Here is a 20,696-nt window from a genome sequence, read left to right as displayed (position 1 = left end):
CTTGGATGGAAGGTCTAACGCATCCACCGTATAGTCAAGACCTGGCACTAAGCGGTTATTACTTTTTCAAGCATTTGTGAAATTTTCTTGGTGATGCAAAACTGTCCTCAAGAAAGGATTGTAAAAATGAGCTAGAAGCTAGACAAATTTTTTACCACTCTAAGGACAAAACTTCTCCAATCGTGGAATTATGAAATTGCCTTCAAAATATACAAAAATTAACAAACAAAACTGCACATATTCCATCTAAATCGGTTCAAGATGCTAAGACTTAAAAGACTCAAGACTTTTTATTTACAGGAGACTCTCGCTCAATCGGCTCTTTTTCAATCAAGCGAAAAATTTTGTTGACAATTTTCACGTTTAATTATGAAGCTAATTTGCTCAAATTCGCTGTAGTTCTTCCTATTTTATCGTGATTCTTTATAATTGAGCGCATTTTGTGGAATTTACAAAGGCTTTGACGCCCAAATCTATCGATAAACCGGTTGATATTTCGCCCCAAATACCCATTTGAGAGAGAGTCTATTGTACTTGACCTAATACATTTTATTTATAAACTCCCCAAATAAAGTATTTTATTTTTGGAAGGATTAGTTAATCACATCTAACCCAAAAAAATCTGACTCTCAACAAAATAACTTTCTGTAGTCAAAAGTATTCTTTTACTGTCAGATAACCCACTCGTCCTTAAAGGGTTAAATTTACTGATTTTAAGTTAATCACAATAAAAATTTAGTATATTTATTTACAAACAATCTGTAGTTTTCGGTTTTCCAAGAAATACGGTTTTAAAATAAATAATTTTTTCTTGCATAAAAGAATACTTAAATTTTCTTAATTATGATATTGCTGTTTGGGCATAGAAATGAGGCCTTTGTACAGATAATAGGGGGAAGTGTAGCACATTTGAAATGGGGTAGCTTTTAAATTTGGTTTTTTCTCCTATTTTTAAAGGAAATCACCCATTTCAAAGGTGCCTCCCTCTAAACCTTTTTTCAGAAATATTCATTAGATTGATATATTAATAGAAAACCTTGTTTCTAGAATTACTTTAAATAATATTATTTTTTACAAATACAAAGAAACAGTTTTGACTTTAGATAACGGTATTTGGCTTAATGAGTGGTTTTAATTCTTGAGTTTTGGCGCCAATTTCTGTCGGGGTGATGGTTACAGTCTTATGAATCTTGAAGACTTAAGGCTATACGATTGCATGAAAATTGGCTATACTATTACAATTTAATAACGGGTGAACTGTGTACTGGATAAAATGTGTGTTCATTGACCATGAAATGTGCAAAAGAACATTGCTGTTTCGTGCTTGACTCCTCTGGACATGGACTTTTAGGCAGCAATAATGTTCCCAATTTAGCGGGCAGCACAACAATTTCTTCCTAAGTTGGATCATTGTACCCTTATCATTAATTTGGATCGAATATCATGAGCTACCGGGTTGGCGGGACTTTGAGGTTTTCTCTCTCGGGTAATTTGCATTCAATACGAAATCCGTGTTGAGCACTATGGAGTGCAAACACGATTGATCGCCATTCATTAGTTGGTGCATTCTGCACTTCAGTAGCGGTTGAAGGGAAGGGTAGATAGTAAGTAGGAGCATATAGGGTACTTACTCGGATACTGCCAAAGAGCAGGTGGAGTTCTCACTGCATTCTGCACACTGGATACACCCATCGTGACCGCCTCAGATGTGAGTGGGATCATGGTGGAATTTGTGCCTGTGAAGAACATATTTTGACTGAGAGCCGGAGTGGCGCCACCTATATTTATGTTGTGTCGTCCGAGACATCCATGTGGAGCAGTCCCCAATGCATTATTGTGCATTTTAATAGTTTCAGAATGGGTGATGATGAGTGTGTTGTTGGCACGTTATTGTTCATTGATGATGAGGAATTGTGTGAAAGAGAATGGGATGAGAGAAACAAAAATAAATAAATAAAAAAAAATAAAACACAAAATAAGACACAAAAAGAACAAAAGCCCATAAATTGATGATTAACAGAAACCAGAAGATCAAAAAAGGTAGAAAAAAAAAACATCGTTATGTAAATGAAGTACGATCGACTATCTTTAAGAATTTGCTGACTGCGTGCAAGACTTTGGTAAGCTGGCTGACTTATTCTTATTACTGATAGACCTTAAAAAGATAAGGAGTATTAGGTGTTTTGCTCAGACTATCATAAATAACTCTCTAAACTGCCTTTAAGTTAAGAGAATGCCAATCTTAACAACCTTCATTTTACCTCTTTGAGATTTGGAAGTTCTCGGAACCGTTCCACAAGACTGGTTCTTTAAACCGTATTTTAGAGGAAAATTAATTTAGATAATTTCAGTTTTATAGTAGAGATATAAAAATCCTCTAGTTTATTTTGTAATATTTTTAAATGCACTTTGAAAACGAGTGACTAAAAAAAGAAGGTTTTCAATTCAAGAGAACGCTGTTTTCTACGTCCTTATTCAACTCTGATTAGTAATCATAAAACTTTCTTTAAAAAAGGCAGAGAATAGATATCAGTGAAAATTTTCTCATACTGCAGAATATTAAATGCGTTCAAACCGATCTTGAGCAAAAGTTAATAAGAGTTACGATTTTCTGGCTTTGCTTAAGGAAAGCGACTAAATTACAAGGTCTAAAATTGATATTCTTATATAAATTCTAAAATAATAAATGAACTATCTATCTATACGAACAAACCACAAAGATTTTAAATATGGATTCGAATTAGAACTATTTTCGAAAATACAAAAAGAGAAGCCAAGGAGCACCGAGCAGATTTTGCAAGGGCTCCGTCGGATACCCAAAATCTTGAATTGAAGCATTTTTCTCTAGACTTATCATTTTCACTATTTTAACGAAATGTCGAAAATCCGAAATATGCAAACACTGAGAAAAAAATGGGGGTGCGATTAACTTTCTTTCCTCATAACTTGAACACTTTTTAGGTGTAAAAATATATCAACATTTTTTAATGTTAATTTGACACCTTTTTAAGGGTAAAATTAACTTTGAAAATTGTAAAAGTTTAACCCCTAATACACCTAAAAAGCATAATATTTACACCGATTTCGAATTAATACTGCAGGGTAAAATAAACATTTCCGGAATGTTACTTTAACTTTTTCGGATTTCTCTCAGTGTATGAATTCCAAAATATGCATTTAAAAGAACCGTTCCTTAATGAATTTCTTCGCTTTTTTTCTTGGTTTACCCCCAGTACAATAATGGAAATCAGGAATTAGAGAAATAAAAATTATTTTTTATTAATTTGTTTTTAATTAATTAATTATTAATGAAAATTAAAGATTAATTTTCGTTTTGCCCGAATAAGCATACAGGCTCATAAAATTTTTCAAAAAAAAGCTTTTTTCATCCTTGTTTCTCCTGTCCAATTTTCAATGAAATAATAATAATAATAAATTTTCAAGATTTAAATCATAAAAAAAAACATCTCGAAAAATAACAATAAAGTAATTCCAAGACACTGGATTCTTGCACGCTGTTAGTAAATTCAGCAAAAATACAGTGAATGCAATAATTTTTCCGAGAGACATAACTGTGTGACAATTTCAATGAAAAATTGCAGCAAAATTGCACATCTTCACCCCTATGTTATGTTCATCTTCTTGGTGATTAATGAGCTAGAGGAAAACATACCTAAATCCGCCAATCCAATGCCAAATCGATTGATATCCTTAGGTTGTTGCTGCTGGGCATTAACATGCTCCTGGAGTCTCTGTCTTGCTACAGCAATACCAACTGGGATTGCACCGGCTGATGTTGAACAAGATACATATTTCAGTTAAGAACATGTATAATTTTGCTTACCATGACTAAATATATCAACAAATCTATAATCTCCACACACACACACACACTTACCCGTATGTTGGCCACTCGATACAGAACTGTCCATCGTACCCTTCGGTGATGGTGATTCAATTTTGACCAGAGTATTGTTAGATGTCGTTACTTCGGACACTTGGCAGGGCTCCCTCTTAATGTGTACCAGAGTGTTTGTGCCACTGGTAGCGTGCCTAGAAGCTCCCCGCACTGATGCAACAGATGAGGATGATGTCGAATGAACAGATGATAGCGATGTGGTCCATGAAATGGGCAATGTACGGCTACAGCCGGAATTTAAATCACTATTTGATACGGTGGATGATACTGTCGTGACTACTGGTGATGCCGATGTGCAGGACACCGAACATGGTGACACAGTGCCATCGACGGATGATGCAAAATGACTGATTCTATCTGATTTGTGATGTCGCGAGCTTCCAGCACTTATAGCCTCCGACTTAATCGAAAAGTTCCCCACTGGAGGCAACGGTGGCACTTGAATCTGTAGGGGCTCCACTGCTGTTGCGCCATGCTCCCAGCGCCCTATGCATGTCTTCTTCGATACCGATGTTCCAGTGCTTAGAAAATCTGTCTGCGATTGCACGAAAATGCTACTATTTGCCTGAATGGGCAGGGGAGAGACCAAAGAGGGAGAGAAAATCAAATGATAGGAAAAAGAAAGTGTTTGGTAATGGCATTGAGGAGCACCCTTCCACTATCACTGTAGGCCAATTTTGAGATTGTACGCTTGGATTGAACTCAAAAGAAAGGGGTGCTTAGAAATCCAACAGAGTGATTCAGATAGAGTGTCCCACAAAATTAAAACCATGTAAATATTGCCGTTAATAAAAAAAAATTGACTTTGGCACTGGTATTAAAATAAATGAAAGAAAACAAAAACTTTTAATAAATCTTCAAAGGTTCTTAAGAGTAGAATTATTGCTGGTTTGCGGTGGAAACTATATGGAAATATATTACGTTCAACGTATGTCGCCTATGTCGCCGTCTTACTGTGTTATCACACTTGCACATTAAAATTTTAATATGATTCACATTAATTGTCGCTGGTAAGAGTCCAAATGTGTTATTTGTGTGTTTGAATCATTTTATATTCAAAATTTGATCTATTTGTTGATAAAAAGGTAGACTTGGCCCGCAAAATTTGATATAAATTGATTTATAGCATTAATGCGAAAAATTAATGCGGTTTTCTCTTTAATTTTTTAATGTGAAAAATATTTATGCTTTAGGTAAATTTAAACTTATTTTTACAGGCCAAGTCCACTTGTTTATCAATAAATAGAAAACCCCCAAATATTAAGTGACTCAAAGACACAAGTAACATATTTAGACGCTCACAAGCGACAATTAATGTGAATCACATTAAAATTTTAATGTGCAAGTGTGATAACGCCGTTAGCTTTAGTTACCCTGAGCAGTTGACCTGAAAATTTCAAGTCAATCGGATTAAAAATTACTCGAGTGTTGCTGCAATCCGCAGTTGAAAACGTAGTTTTGAGAAATGTGCATTTAAAATTTGGTAATCTTGCCAGAAAACACATTCGTTTTCGTTCTTAGTGCTTCAAAAATTCATCATTTTAAAGAACTTAAAATTATTTTCAATAATAAATTCATTAAAAATTCATTCGTTAAAAAATTAGAAAGGGACAACAAAAAAATTCTGGTGGATACAGCCCCTTAAATCAACAGCACATTAAATTTGAGAGAATTTACAATTTTAATGCGAAACATGGAAAGTTTTTTTTATGAATTAGTTTTTTTTTAACTTCTCGATTGGACATTAAAATTCAATATTGGGGATTATATTATATAGGACCCCTATTTAAAAAAAATCAGTATTAAAAATTTCTTCACAAAAAATTGAGCATATCATTTCGAAAGTTAAAAATTGTAGAAATCCTTTATTAGCGTCGATTTTGGAGCTTTTAAAAAATACATAGTTCTTACATTGCCAACATCGGTATTTTGATTGACTCCAATCTTCATAAATATTCTTAGTTTCTTCTGTACTACCTTACTCTTTATTTTACAAAATCTCTATATTCTGTTCTCATTTTAAGGTATTCATCGGTGCCCCTTTTCCATTTCCTGCACATAGGCATAGGGGAAAGTGACCATGCTTGATACGATCCAAGCTTGATAATAACTATTTTTTTCCTATGTTAATCAATAGTTATGACTCATCGCAATATATTTTAATAGCTGGTGCTAAGCCTCACATTTCCTAAAAAAATTAGGATCCTAGCTCTTTTTTCCTAGTTACAGGAAGCAAAAATCAAAAATAGACCCAAAACTGTAATTTCGATACATGATATTTCATAAGTATTTCTTAATTAATATCGCTGTTCACGAAAACTACTATCATAGGCACATAGAGGGGTCATCAGTACTAATATTTATGTAATAATATTTTTACTTGGTGGACACTGTTTTTGTGGGTGGTAACAAATTCATAAATTCTACTTGTGTCCATCCTATATTTTAAGAAGGGTCCATGAATGATAATTTTAATGTGGCAACTATATCATTAGATGTGATTATTTCATAATTACACATATTGCAATCCGCCAATTTTATCGACAATTGACATAATCTTCAACCCTGTTGCCTGAATTTTAAGGTTGCAGAATGACATTTTCATGGACTCAAAGTGAAAAAATGGTTTTCGCTAGCGCCCTAATGTCATAAAAACATGGCTTAGAAAAATTACATAAAAGTGATTTTAAAACTAATAACCAGTCTTACAAACGACTTAAGCAGATAGATTAGAGTTCCGTCTAAATATTGATTTGCAATTTTTTGTATCCGGTGAATTTTTTGCAGTGAAAATGGGCCTCCGAATTGTCGAATCAATTATTATACAGGAAGGCCCCGGACCCAACTTGTATAAAAATCGCTACTGAATTTCCATTTTCTTCTTGAGGAAAATCTAAGGATTTCCAAGAACTATTTGAGGTTGGATTATGAACCTAATAAGTGAGACATTTTTTTGTCATAGTGGAAGAATCGCTTCGGTTTGTGTGTTAATCAGAAAATAATCACAAACCTTGGACATCATTTTACAGTATCAAGCATGGTCACTTTCCCCTAACTTGTTTTCTTTTATTCCAACATTCTCTGTTCCACCATATAGGTACATTTTACGTTTTCCTAAGTTAAATAAAATGTACTTAATTACATACATTTAATCAAGATATTTTACTGATTAGTTAAAGCTCTCAGTAAAAAAAAGTATTGATGTAAAGGATTTGGGTTCGCAACTAAACTCACGTTCAGGTAAAATTCCAAAAATTTAATATAACCTACATTTTTTCTTATTTTGATAACTTATTAATCACATTCGAAACATTTTTTACATTACAATTCAATTATATTATAATAAACTCGTCTTGGAATAATCTGCTATCTGCTAGTCGTAGATCGCCCAAGAACGCCTCCTTGCCATGTAGGGGAAAGTGCCAATGCTTGATACTATTGGAAGCTTCGTAATGACTAAATTTTTCCTATGTTTCTCAATAAACGCGACTCCGCAATATATTTTAAAAACTGACCACTTTCCCATAGTTTTTAAAATATGGTTGCGATTAGTCATATATATATTGTGAAACATAGAAAATTTAGTCATTACGAAGCTTCCAATGGTATCAAGCATGGGCTTGGGCACTTTCCCGTAAATGCTTCTTTCATGCTTTTTTTTTTGGTATGAAAAATTCGTTAAGAATTATTAAAGGACACTGTTTCTGAGACACTCTGTGTCATCCCGAATATTAAAGAACCGTTGGGAAGACACCCACATACAAAGCATTGCACATGGAACCCCATCAATAAATCATCAGATTTTTTCATAGTTGAATGGATTTAGCACACATGTAAAAATGATGATTTTTGTCTTGCAAAAGGGGAGAAAGTATTTTTCCACTTACTTGGCTGAATGCTACAGTTCCCGAATGAAAGTTCTTGGCGACTAGCTCTAATGGTGCTACTGGCATAAATGGTGAATTATGTGGTGGTGTGTTGTAACCTCCGGCCGCAAACAGGGATTCTGCAACTGCAAGAGAGAAGAGAAAGGCCGTTTAATCACTTTTTGTAAAAACGTTTTCAATGATTTTATGTCCTCATTGGTCATCATGGGGCATATTTTTTGTTTTTGTCGGGCCGAGATAAGAGCAGTGGTTATAGAGGCAAGCATCAATTGAAACAAGTGATTTCCATTAGCATCCAAGTAGATCCACACAAATTGCTCCCATCCCAAGGACAGAGGGGACGCATTGCAATAAATCGATCTTGCTGGGTGCTGGATGGAAATCGCGTTGTTGTATACGATTTGCCATGAGAATCCCACGCGTGTGGTATAAGCGTGACTTGCATCACTTTTGCCACCACAGAGTCAACTAATGAAAAACTAGTTTTATGCCGCACTCAGGCACAAATTATAAATCCTCTCCTTTCTCACTCACACTCACTGCTTTTCTACCTATTTTGACGATATGAGAAATAAAAGAACTATGAGGAGATGGTGACTGGATCATTACGCAACTCAGTACACTGCGCTATTCCCAAAATGAATATGTATATTGCAAAGCTAAAATGTAATTTATTTGTGTTCGCGCGATTGCATTGAAAATTATTCAAATTTTTACAATAAAACGCAAAAATGGTGCTAACAGAGTTGAGTATAGTCACGAAAGATTTATGATTTCTAGACTAATATTGATGAGAAAGGTGCTTGAGAAAGTTTGATAAAACCAGTAAACATATTCATCAAATTATAGGGAAACTGCATTTTAGAACTGAATATTTACAAATTTAATTTTACATTTAAATTAACATTAAAGCCTTAATTCAAATGTACATCTTTTCAAATTATAAATAAAGGATCCGTGGACATAATACTTATAAAACGAAAAGTTCGTATTTAATACTTTTAAATACCCAGAAACGAAACTTAAATAGCGTGAAAGGAACACCTATTGACACTTTAAGAAATCGTGTCAGAACTTATTGGCACCCTACTTTGTATGATTTGGAATTCGAAATTCGAACACTTATCTTTATCGAAAAGCGCATATTAATGAAAAAAACGTTATATAATATTATTTAGATTTTATTGGATACGTTAAATAACTTTCAGCATTTTGACAAAAGTGTCAATAGGGGATCCCTGTCGAAGAGATATTCCTTAGACCCTAGGTCGGATATTAACGCATTAATAAGTCCATTAGGTAACATAACTAACGGGGTACTACCATCAGCGCTATACCGCTGTAACTATAGTATCAGCGCTATAATGGAAAACCATGTATAGAGACATTAAAAGCAAATCATTGTATGTTGCTGAGATGCCTTAGCTTTCTAGCAACAAAAGTTCAAGATACGTACAAGATGCCATTATACCGTTCCTTGGGTAGCTTCCACAAAGGCCTATGGTTTCTATGCACATTGGGAAGAAATATTGCGGCAAAGTGTCTTTTTCAGAGAATTTTGACATTCCTCCATCAGCAATAGAAGATTTCATTCAAAAATAAATTTTAGACGAAACTTTCCCTTACTATACAGAGGCCTTAATCCTTTAAGGATGAAAGGGGTGAGAGAGTAAAAATTGGAGGTCAGAAAAAAATCATTTTTCTGACTTTTAGAGCATAAAATATGGCCGTATAGCATTTTTTGATCACCGGTAACCCAATCATTCTTACAGGGTTAAACACACAATTTATTTTTGAGTTAATGAAAAGAAAAATGTAAATATCATAATCAGTTCAATATACTTCCACTCATTCTTCTATGCCTTTTACCTAAACGGGGTTGCGGGCTTACAATATTCAGATAACATACCTTTCGTTCCTTCTGATTTTCTGTAATATCAATAAGCTCTTCTAATTGGTTATCGAAAGGTTCCATGTAATAAATAGCTATAACTATTGTAACTAAATAACTAATACTAAGTCAAAAGCTCGTATAAACTGTGAATTTTCGGCTAAAGATAACGAGTATTGCTGATTTAGTGGTCGAATATGTTACGACAATTGCAGATCAAAGCGACGACATATCAGATGACCAAAAGATGATCGGCAGCCAAAATGAACTGTGAGTGGTAGTGGCCGATCTGTTAACCCCCATAAAAGTTCTCTATTGAGATATTGAATCCGATTTATCCGTTTAATCCTACGTCTGATTTAAGGTCAAGAACCTTCCATATTCTTCCGTCATGGATTCTAAAACTTATCAGCAATGTTTATTTCAGCAATGCAAGAATAATATAACTGTGCCTTTGTTCAGAGGATCTTTAGACTTAAGGTTTAGACATTTTCAACTTGGACTGATCCATTACATTTTGTAAAATAGGTAAAGCTACCTGTTATTTAGAATTTCGAGATCTTCGGGAACTAAGTTAAACCTTCAATTTGATACCTGTGCTTGTCTTTCGTGAATACTTTTTTAATAGTTTGAAGTGCCACTACAGTAGTCTGCACTAAAGACTTTATTCCTTCAGTCATTACGCAAATCTCATCAGTGAGGTTGAAGATGAACACTGCCTTGAAGCGATCTTAATACATCAAGCGTGATCGCGCTTATCTACCAAATTAATAATTCAGAATAATCTTGTCGGAAACAATAAGTTATAACATTTTGTAGATTTTTTCTCATTTCTTACTGATCTCTTACTGATGTGAACCATTAAAATTTAAATCTTTAAATAGTCCTTAACTTTTTAAGGATGATTGGTGCACCACATCGGTTACCAGTCACCAAAAAAAATCCTACTGCCATCTAAAGTTATGTATATTTTCTCTAAACTAAAAAGTCAGAAAAAGGTATTCGATTTTGTTAGATTTCCCAAGCTTCAGATGTTAGACATTCCAATTTACCTAGATGTTAGAGGTTTAAGGTTTAAATATATTGTTAATTTTGAGTTAAGTTTGTGATAAGAAATCATGAAAATATTTTATATACCCTTACCATTAATTATGAAATTAATCTTTAATCTTGTCAGAATTTAGCAGCTATTCATTTCTTTATAACCATCATATGAAGACGAATTTTCTACACATATTCTTGGATTATTGTATAGCCTGACTTTAAACTACTAAAAACATCTTAAATCTTCCGCTTTCCCCTTTAGTAAAAATCTAACACGTGTTTCTTCATTCGCATGCAGTAGAATATTTCTCACATTAATAAAGATTTATTTCTGTGCTATTTTCAATTTTAAAAATGACTTCAAAATAACTAAAATAAGTGTGTGGTTTAAATGATTAATAATTTTCAACTGTTTGGTGCAAAAAAAAACTCAATGATTTACGATAGAATATTATTGGTCGTCATATGAGATACTTTTGTCGTTTAATAAAGAAAAGATGTGGGAAAATGAATAAAGTTGGGCGCTAAATTTGTACCAATTTGCCTTCTCGTCAGGAAGCTACACCATCAATGATCTTTTATCTGCAACTCTGGCATAATTCTAAGTTGGTTCACCCTCTGTGTGACGAGCGCTGTTTGAGTGCACTCATATTCAATGTAAAACACCCATTATCGCAGGAGGAGACTGGTGAGCAGGACGAGTGGAAAACCCCTTGAGACTGAGCGGACACTTTTGGCGCCCATATGGATGAGATCACTTCTGGGATGAGACACTGAAAAATGATTGATTGCCTTCTGAAGGCACTATTGAGATGAATTTGTGACACCCGTAGAACCAAAAAATTTCTACCCAAATACACATTGTCGCAGTGAATCATCGAGACTATCTAATAAAATGCCTCTCAATACGAATTGGTTATCAATAAAAACATAATTTTTCCAAATCGATCATCAATTTGGAGAAAATCAGTTTTTTTTGGTAGGTCTGACAAAATCTTCCATTTGCTCGTCGCGTACCGCTGAAAACCCATGTTACATGAAAAATAGCAGTTAGAAATGAATTTTTATACCCTTCCCTGTGCTGCCTCATACATATATGAGCCAACGTGAGAGAAGTATGCAGTGATTGATGACCAGTCTCGTTATGAGGAATGATTTTCGCTTTTATATTTAATTACCATGGGCTTCACGTACACCACGATAAAAACTGTAAATGACGAAAATTTTTGGCCTTTTTTTTATAATTCAATATCTGCCAAAATGTTAATTTGTTGCATCAGTGTCGAAGAGAAAATTTGACAAGATTGAAGGATGACGAGCTCCAGTGAGTACATAATTTATGCAGAATGCTTTACAGATTAGAATAAAACGGAATGCTCAAAACAGGTAGTTTAGTTCGCTAATTCGCATTAGATTTATTACTCTACGTCGTGTATTCTGTGAATTTGACACCTGTCAATTTCTTTGAAAATTTTGAATAAATTAACAAAATTGAAAACCGTAAAATTGCTTTCGCTTTTTAACAAAACCTTGATATATTGCAATATATTTTTTTAAAGTTAATTTGCATTAGATACAATAAATATATTGTGATCAAGATGAACTAGTCGTATCCGATTCCGTTTACATGCCCGTATACAAAGCATAGGTTAATCCAAAAATCCATGGATCCAGTCGATACATATGAAAGATCTCTCAAGTTATTAGTGAATAAAGCAATTAAATTGCACTGTATTAAGGTGTGTTAGCCGAGGACATAGAGGAATATCATCCACATATTGGTTCGTCCATTCATTAATTAACATGTCGGTGGAGATTATTGTAATTATTATGCTTGACAGTCCAAAAATATGTTTAAATATGTACTTTCTGGGTGAATGTCCCAGTGGACATATCCATATGGGTTATGGTATGAAACAAATGATTTAATCCACCCACATCCCATACCAGAAGCTTCCAAATTGGCAAAAATGTCACAGAGTGTGGGTGGATTTTGTGTGTAGCATGATATATGGAATAGTTGAGAGCATATCTGTGAAAAGCATGCATTTCTCATTATTTGCAGCACGTACATAATATTTGTAAATGGTATATCGGTGCAATGAATTTCTATTTTGACCAACCTTATATTCCAAAATTCATCCACCCTCACTCTTAACGCATGGTGGTGGTTTTTATGTGGGTGCAACTACCACCCATCATATAAACATTGCAATGCAATTTGTGCTTTTCATTAAACTTTAATGCAATTCCAGCCCTGCTTGGTGGAGATCGATAGCTGGCAATGCCAAACTGCGGCCCACTAGGGGCTATGGCAACCGAGGGGTTGGAGTGATGGAATGACCTAATTTTAGTCATCACATCGACCTCGTTGCCACATGGTTTCCCAGGCCAACACTTTCTGCATTGCTATATATGCATTTAGTACATTTGTAAGCGAGGTATAGTGAGAAAAAATTGAAAGGAAGAAGATGATGGAGAACCCGAGAAAATGCGCCGAGAAATGATAAGAATCAAATTTATTTCTACAAAAAGTTGAAAGGCTCATTGAGTGATTGCTACTCACTCAATCATTACGATCAATGCATCACGAAGGAGAAAAGTTTTTTTTTTGCTTTAACTAATTTTAAAGGGTAAAAGGTTTTATGTTGGTTTGTGAAGAAGACTTTTTATTACCCTATCACTGTTCTTTAATATGCAATCAATTTTGAATGTATATGTCCATGGCTTTAAAAATCATAAATTTATATAAGATTTTCATAAAACATGTTTAATCAATTCATGCAGATGATAGTTGAGATAGTATTTGACTAATTGGAATTCGATTTGAAAATAATAATAATAATAACATTCCATGAAGCACAACATTCCATGAAGGAACAAGGCCTTCCCGCAAGGGGATTTCTAGACATGCATTATTATATTTTTCTTGTACGGGATGAGGTTGTCAGTCCCAATCAATCAAGTGCAGTGAAAGCTCATTGGATGCAATCCGAACACCTTTAACGCCAAAAAAATTCCTGGTGACCTAAAGGGTATTCGAACCCGGGACACTTGCATCATAGAGCCACTACCACTTGACCTATTGAGTGCCTGATTTGAAATTCACAATTCTCAATTTTAATTAAAATTCTAAACATGATGAACCTATAAAATTTTGAAAATTTACGAATAATTTCTGAACAACTCTAGAAACTACTAAAGCTTCCAAAAGTTTTTTTTTATTAAAAAAATGGGCAAAACTTCTGTAGTAATTAAATAAAAATATATCATTTTTTTATTATTTAATTATTTTATTATATTATTTATCATCTCAAAATTTATTCTTTCGCTCATGTTTCTGTATTGAATTTATTACCCTGTTTGGACTAGGAATACCATCATAATATTCAGGATTCTTCTATCATGTTTCTTTAACTAATCAGTAGTTAGTTTGAACAGAAATATTATATTTATAACCTAAAGTATCAGTATGATCGTATAATCGTATGATCATGTTTTAGGTGAAACTTGTTAACAACCATTTGTTTGAATTTTAAATTCAAATTGTCAAGTTTATATAGTTTTACAAGACGTAAAATTTAAAAATCTTAAACGTATTATTTTGTCCACTTTTAAGTAGCTAGTAGTTTGTGTCTTAATTCACCGTTGCCTTAGTCTGTCCAAGCAAGAAAAACACTAGTGGTACCAAAATTCTCAGAAGTCTAAATCTGGTGGTATACTCATATAGTTTCTTTTTTTTTTGGCTAAATTGTCAAGTGCAAAGAGATTAAGCAATAAAATATTACTGTACTCTATTCACCAAACTATCTTCTCTGCATACTTATTACTTATTTTACAAACATTAGAGATTGTGGTGGATTTGCGTATAAGGAGGAATTCTCTCTATCTTCCAACAATACTATAAATTTAGCTGCAGTTTTGTTTAGCTTACAATGTGTCTTTTCATATGATTACAAGTGTGATATTAAGGGGTGAATTAAATTTTCCTGACAAAATAGAGGAAATTGTTCTTAAGTATTTATGAAGCACTTGTAGTGGCATTGTAAATTCCTCATTATGCTCCTACGTGGGCTTCGTGGAAAGATTTAATTAATTGGGAGAACTAATGAGAATTTGAGCTATGCAATGCTATTAATCAAATTATTTGACTATACATCATTGTGAGTCTGAGGTATGCAAAGTGGGTATTTCAGTGAATTCGTAAATCATGCCTCCTGGAATTGTTCTGATCGGAGGCTGAATGTATAACTATAAATCAATTTTTACACTTTTTTTCCTTCTGCAAAATTAAATTTCAGTGGCTTAGAGAGGCCTCGAGATGTGTGAGTCACTTGAAGTTCATTGGTGATATGGTGGGAATTACAGCAGAAGTTGGCTGTAAGTAAGTAGCTTTTGATGGACAATTCAATTATATTATTACAGTGGCAACACATAAATATGATAATTTTTCGCTTAAGAGCAGCTCTTCTGTGGGGTGTTCAGCAGAGGAAGAAGGTGGTAAACAATTCAATTGAATATTTGATGCACTTTATCTCCCATTCAGCCTTGTAGTGATCAAATCAGAGTTATGTAGAATACATATAAACGGGAAAAAGGGAGGAAAACTCTTTTATTTACAAAACTGACATTTGCATTCATCCCAGATGTCACACACAATGCAGAAATATTAAATATTGCCGTATATAAACCTGGATTCGTCAATATAATTCTGAATAGAGAAGAGTGAAGGCAATCATAAAAGACTGCGTGCTATCGGAGGGTTGAATTCAAGGTACTTTAGGGGTATGTATGCTTACAAACGTAATTCAACAGCGAGCGGTTAAATTTACCTGTATATAACCAGATAATATTGTTAACCTCTATTCATATTCAGGCACACTTTTTGGATCAAAGAAATTTCATAAAATCAATATTTCCAAATAATTTCTCAAACGGATTATATATCGATGACTCAGAATAAAACTCGAATAACCTGAAAATAATCAAATTTACAAAAGAGCGATTTCAAGCTGAGATTTTACATTCTAAGTATAATGTTTTTGTGGTTTAAAAAGCCTGTAAATTTAAGAATAATTAATTTTCAACTACAATATTCGTAAAGAGAGCGTAGGACGGCAAGTATGTAGTATCCGAAAAGCAAAAAAACGAATTTTGTAAAAATTCGAGTTGTTCGTGTCTTATTTTGAGCCATCAATATAACTTCTACTCATTCGCACTCATCTTCTTCTAGTAAACATTACAACAAATTCAAATAGGGTTTGAGTGCGAAAGAGTAGAACAGATATCTCCTTAATACGAGACACTTTTTCATCTTACACAGCAGAAAAATTAGCTTAAAAATGCAGTGAGTAATTATTAAAATTGCCGAATATAAATTGACAAATACTAAACGACACAAATCCTTTTAAAACTTATATTTTGGTTGTGTAGAATAAGGATCACTTTTCTGTAAAAGTGCATATGTAATTTATAACAGTTTGTGCGTGGATAGAAAAAAATAAAAAGATAACGTTTTTAAAAACCGTAGTACGATTCACGTATAATTTTTGATTGTGATATAGAAGTTTCTATTGATTTGAATATAATTCTTAGGTACTTTCAGTTAAGTATGAATTTAAAGTTCAAAAAAGTTTTAATAATTTGTTTTTTTTTTCAATAAAGAAATAAAGAGAGTGCGAGAAAGAATATATAATTTACAAAGGAATCTGTAAAATATTATCTAAACGTAAGAAGACTTACATGCTTGAGACTAGGATAGGCTGTCACTGTCACGAGCTTTTATGTGTCTCCTAACTAATTCATATGTCACTCAGTACTGCACCGTACGTACTCACATGGAATAATTACTTAACTTTATTACACGGCATTCAAAATAGCGATTTATCCCAGTTTCTGAAGATTTTAAATTATAAATAGAAAGAAATTTTAATCATTTTTTCAAAATCCAATGGATCATTTGCTCTTTAAATCCAATCTTAAGGCACAATTTCGTTAACAATCTTGCCTGGTAAAAAATTAGAGGATTTAAGTTATATGACTAAACTTTATAGGGTCCAAATTTTGTGATATCTCGGGTAGAGGATTTGCTTGAGTCTATTTGGGTCCTTACGTCTAAAACACGTATTAGAATAGACGTATTAGAGACTCAGACTGATCCTCAAGAATATTTATCCTATAAAATTTGACAATAAAGATTTGTCCCAAATTCTCATACACTGAGGTTTATTGATTAGAAGATCTTTACACAAATTTCCTTTACCTACCCTTTACTGCCAAAATTTTACGGGCAAAATATTCTCGAGAATCATTCAGGATCTACTTGGTCCTTGATGGTCACCCCCTCTACCACCAGAAGAGATTGTCCTAGATTGAGTTGCCCTAATAGATCATTTAATGCTTGTAGGCGGTAAAATGGGATACTACAAATGGTACAATAATTTGTTAAGCAGGAAGAATGCAAAGTGTAAACATAGCGTTAAAGCACCTTGAGTTGGTATTCCCTTTGGTATTCGGTATATTACGAAAATACCATGTGTTGTGATCTATTCCACCGTGGATTGTCCTTCACTCCCTTGTGGAAAATATCTCCTGACTTGGCCCCACATTAGAACCACATTCTCCCCAAAATTTCTATGGGCGCTTTCAGAAGAGTCTTGGGGTATTCGAATGGGAAACGTCTGCAGCTCTCGAATCCTCATCGATAACCGAGGGAGAGCTCATGGAGAACTAGTCCCAAAACGAAGTCTTCCAGTGCACAGCACATACAATGTATTGCCGAGAGATATAGGCAATAGATATCTGCTGAGACATATTGTTCCTACAGAGTACCATTTAGAAGAGACAGTCTAATCCAAAAGCGCACGAAGTCGATTTGCTTTTCTGCCGGTCTCATGAGAATTCTAATCGGGAATTACTCGCTTCCACCTATATGTTGCCTCATGGTTCAGTGGTGATCCATACAGTCCACATATAGGAGAAATAAGTCTTGGTAGGACGTGCTATCGTTTGGATTAAATTGATAAAATGCCACGCAGTACGCAGCATGTGAGTTAATGTGTGCAAACAAAAGGAGGTGAATTTTTGGGGAAATTGACAGTAATTTGTATTTGTATTGCAAATTTTTGGTCTGAGGGCCATCCACATTTGTAGAGGGTGGAAAATATATTGAGAATTAGATTGAGATAAATCAGTGAATAGGGCAAGTCCTCAGAGGACGATTGTATTTATGATCTCACTGTTTTGAGGTCCTCCAGGGATTTTCTGGCTCTATTGTTAGTGAGTCTGATAGGCAAAACTGCCAAGGCTATTTATAGGCTCTCATTCCTATTTATTTTTCTATTCATCTCATCCCTTGCAGTCATAAGTTTTCGAAGAGCAAAAAGGTAAAAAAAAATTACAGATAAAATCCATGTTCTTTTCCCATTAAATTTACCTCTTCCCTTTAGACCAATTCTCGAAAAAAATTTTGAATCCTTTTCTCCTCACTTTATTAATCTTGTTAGGTTTTTGGGAATGTGGAAGGAACAGTTTTTTTATCGCTTTCAAGTTTCTTTTAATAAAATGTATATCTTCAAGGGTTTCTTCGGCAATGTTACTTTATACTTGTTTTCTCAAATTCTCACAGAAACTTGGTATAAAGAAAATAATTGGAGTCATAAAAAATATTTTATTGTTCCTTTTCTTATTAAGAGAAATTAAATAAAACGTTCCAATACTACACTACACGAAGTAAAAGCCCAGCTGACATTGCATAAAATTACTCATTTGCTTACGTTTTCAGTATCAGCAAGTGGTTTCTTATTTTGTTTTAAATGCTAAATATAACAATAAATGAATTTGGTTACTCTGGAACGTTTGTGTAATTAGAAATGCTGTAAATATGCCAAACAAATGTCCAAGTAGTCATATATCACAGAAAAATGCACAATTGAGGAATTCTCATATTGGCATATTTGCCAAACGTGACTGAGCAATAAAAGTGAAAATACTGAAATTGTATCGAGTGTTTTGTGAAAGACTACGAGAGCCCCTCTGATTTTTCTCATTAATGAGGAATTTGGTGGAAAAACAGTGAATGAATATCTAGAAAAATAATATACACAAGCTAGCCCTTCTCTCCCTAACATAAAACTTTGAACTAGAAATTCTTGGGGGGAAAAATTCAATTATACCCCAACAGATTGTTGTTTGATTGCAGTGAAAATTCACGAGAATGTTTTCACATGTCAATTTATTGAGTCACTGAGGCGATTTTTCAATGCCTAGAGAATTGTACACTTTGGGACTCATTTCATTTTTGTTTACTTACTTGCCCCTCTTTTTTATGCCTCTACGGTGCATTTACTGATAAAGCGCAGCATGTATTTATGTGGCACAAATACATATTGTGTTATATGCACAAAAGTGCAGAAAAACATAGGAGACAACTCAGTTTACTCGACATACTGCGAGGTCTCTCACATTTTGTTATGTGCAAATGTAATGTATATATATGAGCAATTTTTTAACCTATTCATCCGTTTGACCATCAAATACCTCTCTTTGAGGACTACATGACACTAAGGTCGTTTCGAAAGCAAGTGGACCTTTTAGACTTTAGATTAGATGATTGTATTATATCACATAGGGTGGAGTCTTTACATATGGACATTATACACTTAAGGACAGCATGCAAAAATCTCTAAAGTTCTAACCCAAAACAGATTTTGAAATATCATAATATTATTAGTTTATGATGTGATTAACAATTTTGTAATTTTTCGAAATTTGTTTTAGGTAAGAACTTAAGATTTTTGCAAGCTGTCTATAAGTGTATAACGTCCACTATAGACATGACTCCACCCTATATTCCGTATTCTTGTCTATACCGATATAACCGGTTCTGAAAAAAGTTTTCATATATTGAAATGAAAACTGATGTTTTTAAGCCCTTACTTATATGGAATAAAACATTTTGAATCTTCCAATTTTAGGAAATTGCAAATTTCATTATTTGTTTTTCTTTTTTGAGTCCTGGAAGTTGGAAACAAATCCTAAAACGACGACGGTAATAGGTTTCAGATATGTACAAATGCAAATATTTAAGGAAGTTTATGTTGTTTATTTCATTTACGACACTTGAAAATATATAATTTTTGGATATTAAATAACTCTATGAGATATTTTATATTTTCAAAATGTCAATTTCCAAAAGATACTAAATAGACTTAAAGAATTTGAAAATAAAGAACAACCCGGAAGTATCGATTAATTCGATCCACAACGAGTAATAATTTTGATAATACATGGATTTTATTTCATTTCCCAAGTTTTTAGTATATTAAGATAGTTCTGATAGTAATTATTGCTAATTGAGCTATTTTTTGTTGCTTATGGAAAAATATAAAATGAAAACGGATGAAAGTAAAGATAAGTTCAAGTTACCTATACTTCGTTTCCCCGGCATCATATTTTTTAGAAATTACTTGGTAGCTAAAGGTATTATAAATAACGGACTTTGAAATAACCTTGAAGAACTGCTATTTCGAAATAATTAATTTTAGGAGCCTAGTTTCCTTTATGGCATAGTATTTCCGATTTATTATATATTCATTACATTAATTTTCAGTTTTGGAAGCTTATTCTTTGTTTAGGAAAGAACACTCACTTTTGGAATGACCGAAAAATTCATGACGGAGAGGGTCAGTTGATATCAAGCATTGAGGCAATCAAAAGAAATAATCAATCATAAATTATTTGTAATGGAATTATTGTGTCTGAGATATGTCAAAGATTCTTTCACTTTTTTCTATTTGAGAAATATTTTACAGTGGATGGGCCCCAGTTGTGTTGAAGCGAAGCAGTGAGTATGAAATTGTGAATCATGGAGATTATAGATGGGTTGGAAAATTTACGGCTGAGACGATGTCATTGCTCATTGCATAAAATAATTTGCACATACCCATTCAGCGTG

At 33.5% G+C, this 20,696-nt stretch overlaps 1 protein-coding gene across 5 annotated transcripts in view; it reads right to left on the bottom strand.

Moving 5' to 3' along the window:
- LOC129809485 (protein winged eye) overlaps window positions 1–20,696 on the bottom strand; it is a 170,745-nt gene that overhangs the window by 19,353 nt on the left and 130,696 nt on the right. For 2 of the 5 annotated variants that reach the window (XM_055859325.1, XM_055859326.1), the window contains exons 4-7: window positions 7,807–7,931; window positions 3,899–4,484; window positions 3,674–3,790; window positions 1,632–1,778 (exon numbers count right to left, since the gene is read on the bottom strand). In XM_055859325.1, coding sequence (XP_055715300.1) covers window positions 1,632–1,778; window positions 3,674–3,790; window positions 3,899–4,484; window positions 7,807–7,931 — 975 coding nt within the window. Of the gene's footprint in view, window positions 1–1,631; window positions 1,779–3,673; window positions 3,791–3,898; window positions 4,485–7,806; window positions 7,932–8,204; window positions 8,277–20,696 lie in introns of those variants that run through there. The other 3 variants (XM_055859327.1, XM_055859328.1, XM_055859329.1) reach the window with 2 other exon arrangements.

Source organism: Phlebotomus papatasi, chromosome 1, assembly GCF_024763615.1.
Source record: "Phlebotomus papatasi isolate M1 chromosome 1, Ppap_2.1, whole genome shotgun sequence".
Taxonomy (NCBI): domain Eukaryota; kingdom Metazoa; phylum Arthropoda; class Insecta; order Diptera; family Psychodidae; genus Phlebotomus; species Phlebotomus papatasi.
Note: the sequence above shows the minus strand (reverse complement) of the source record. Positions and strands in the feature narration are given on the sequence as shown.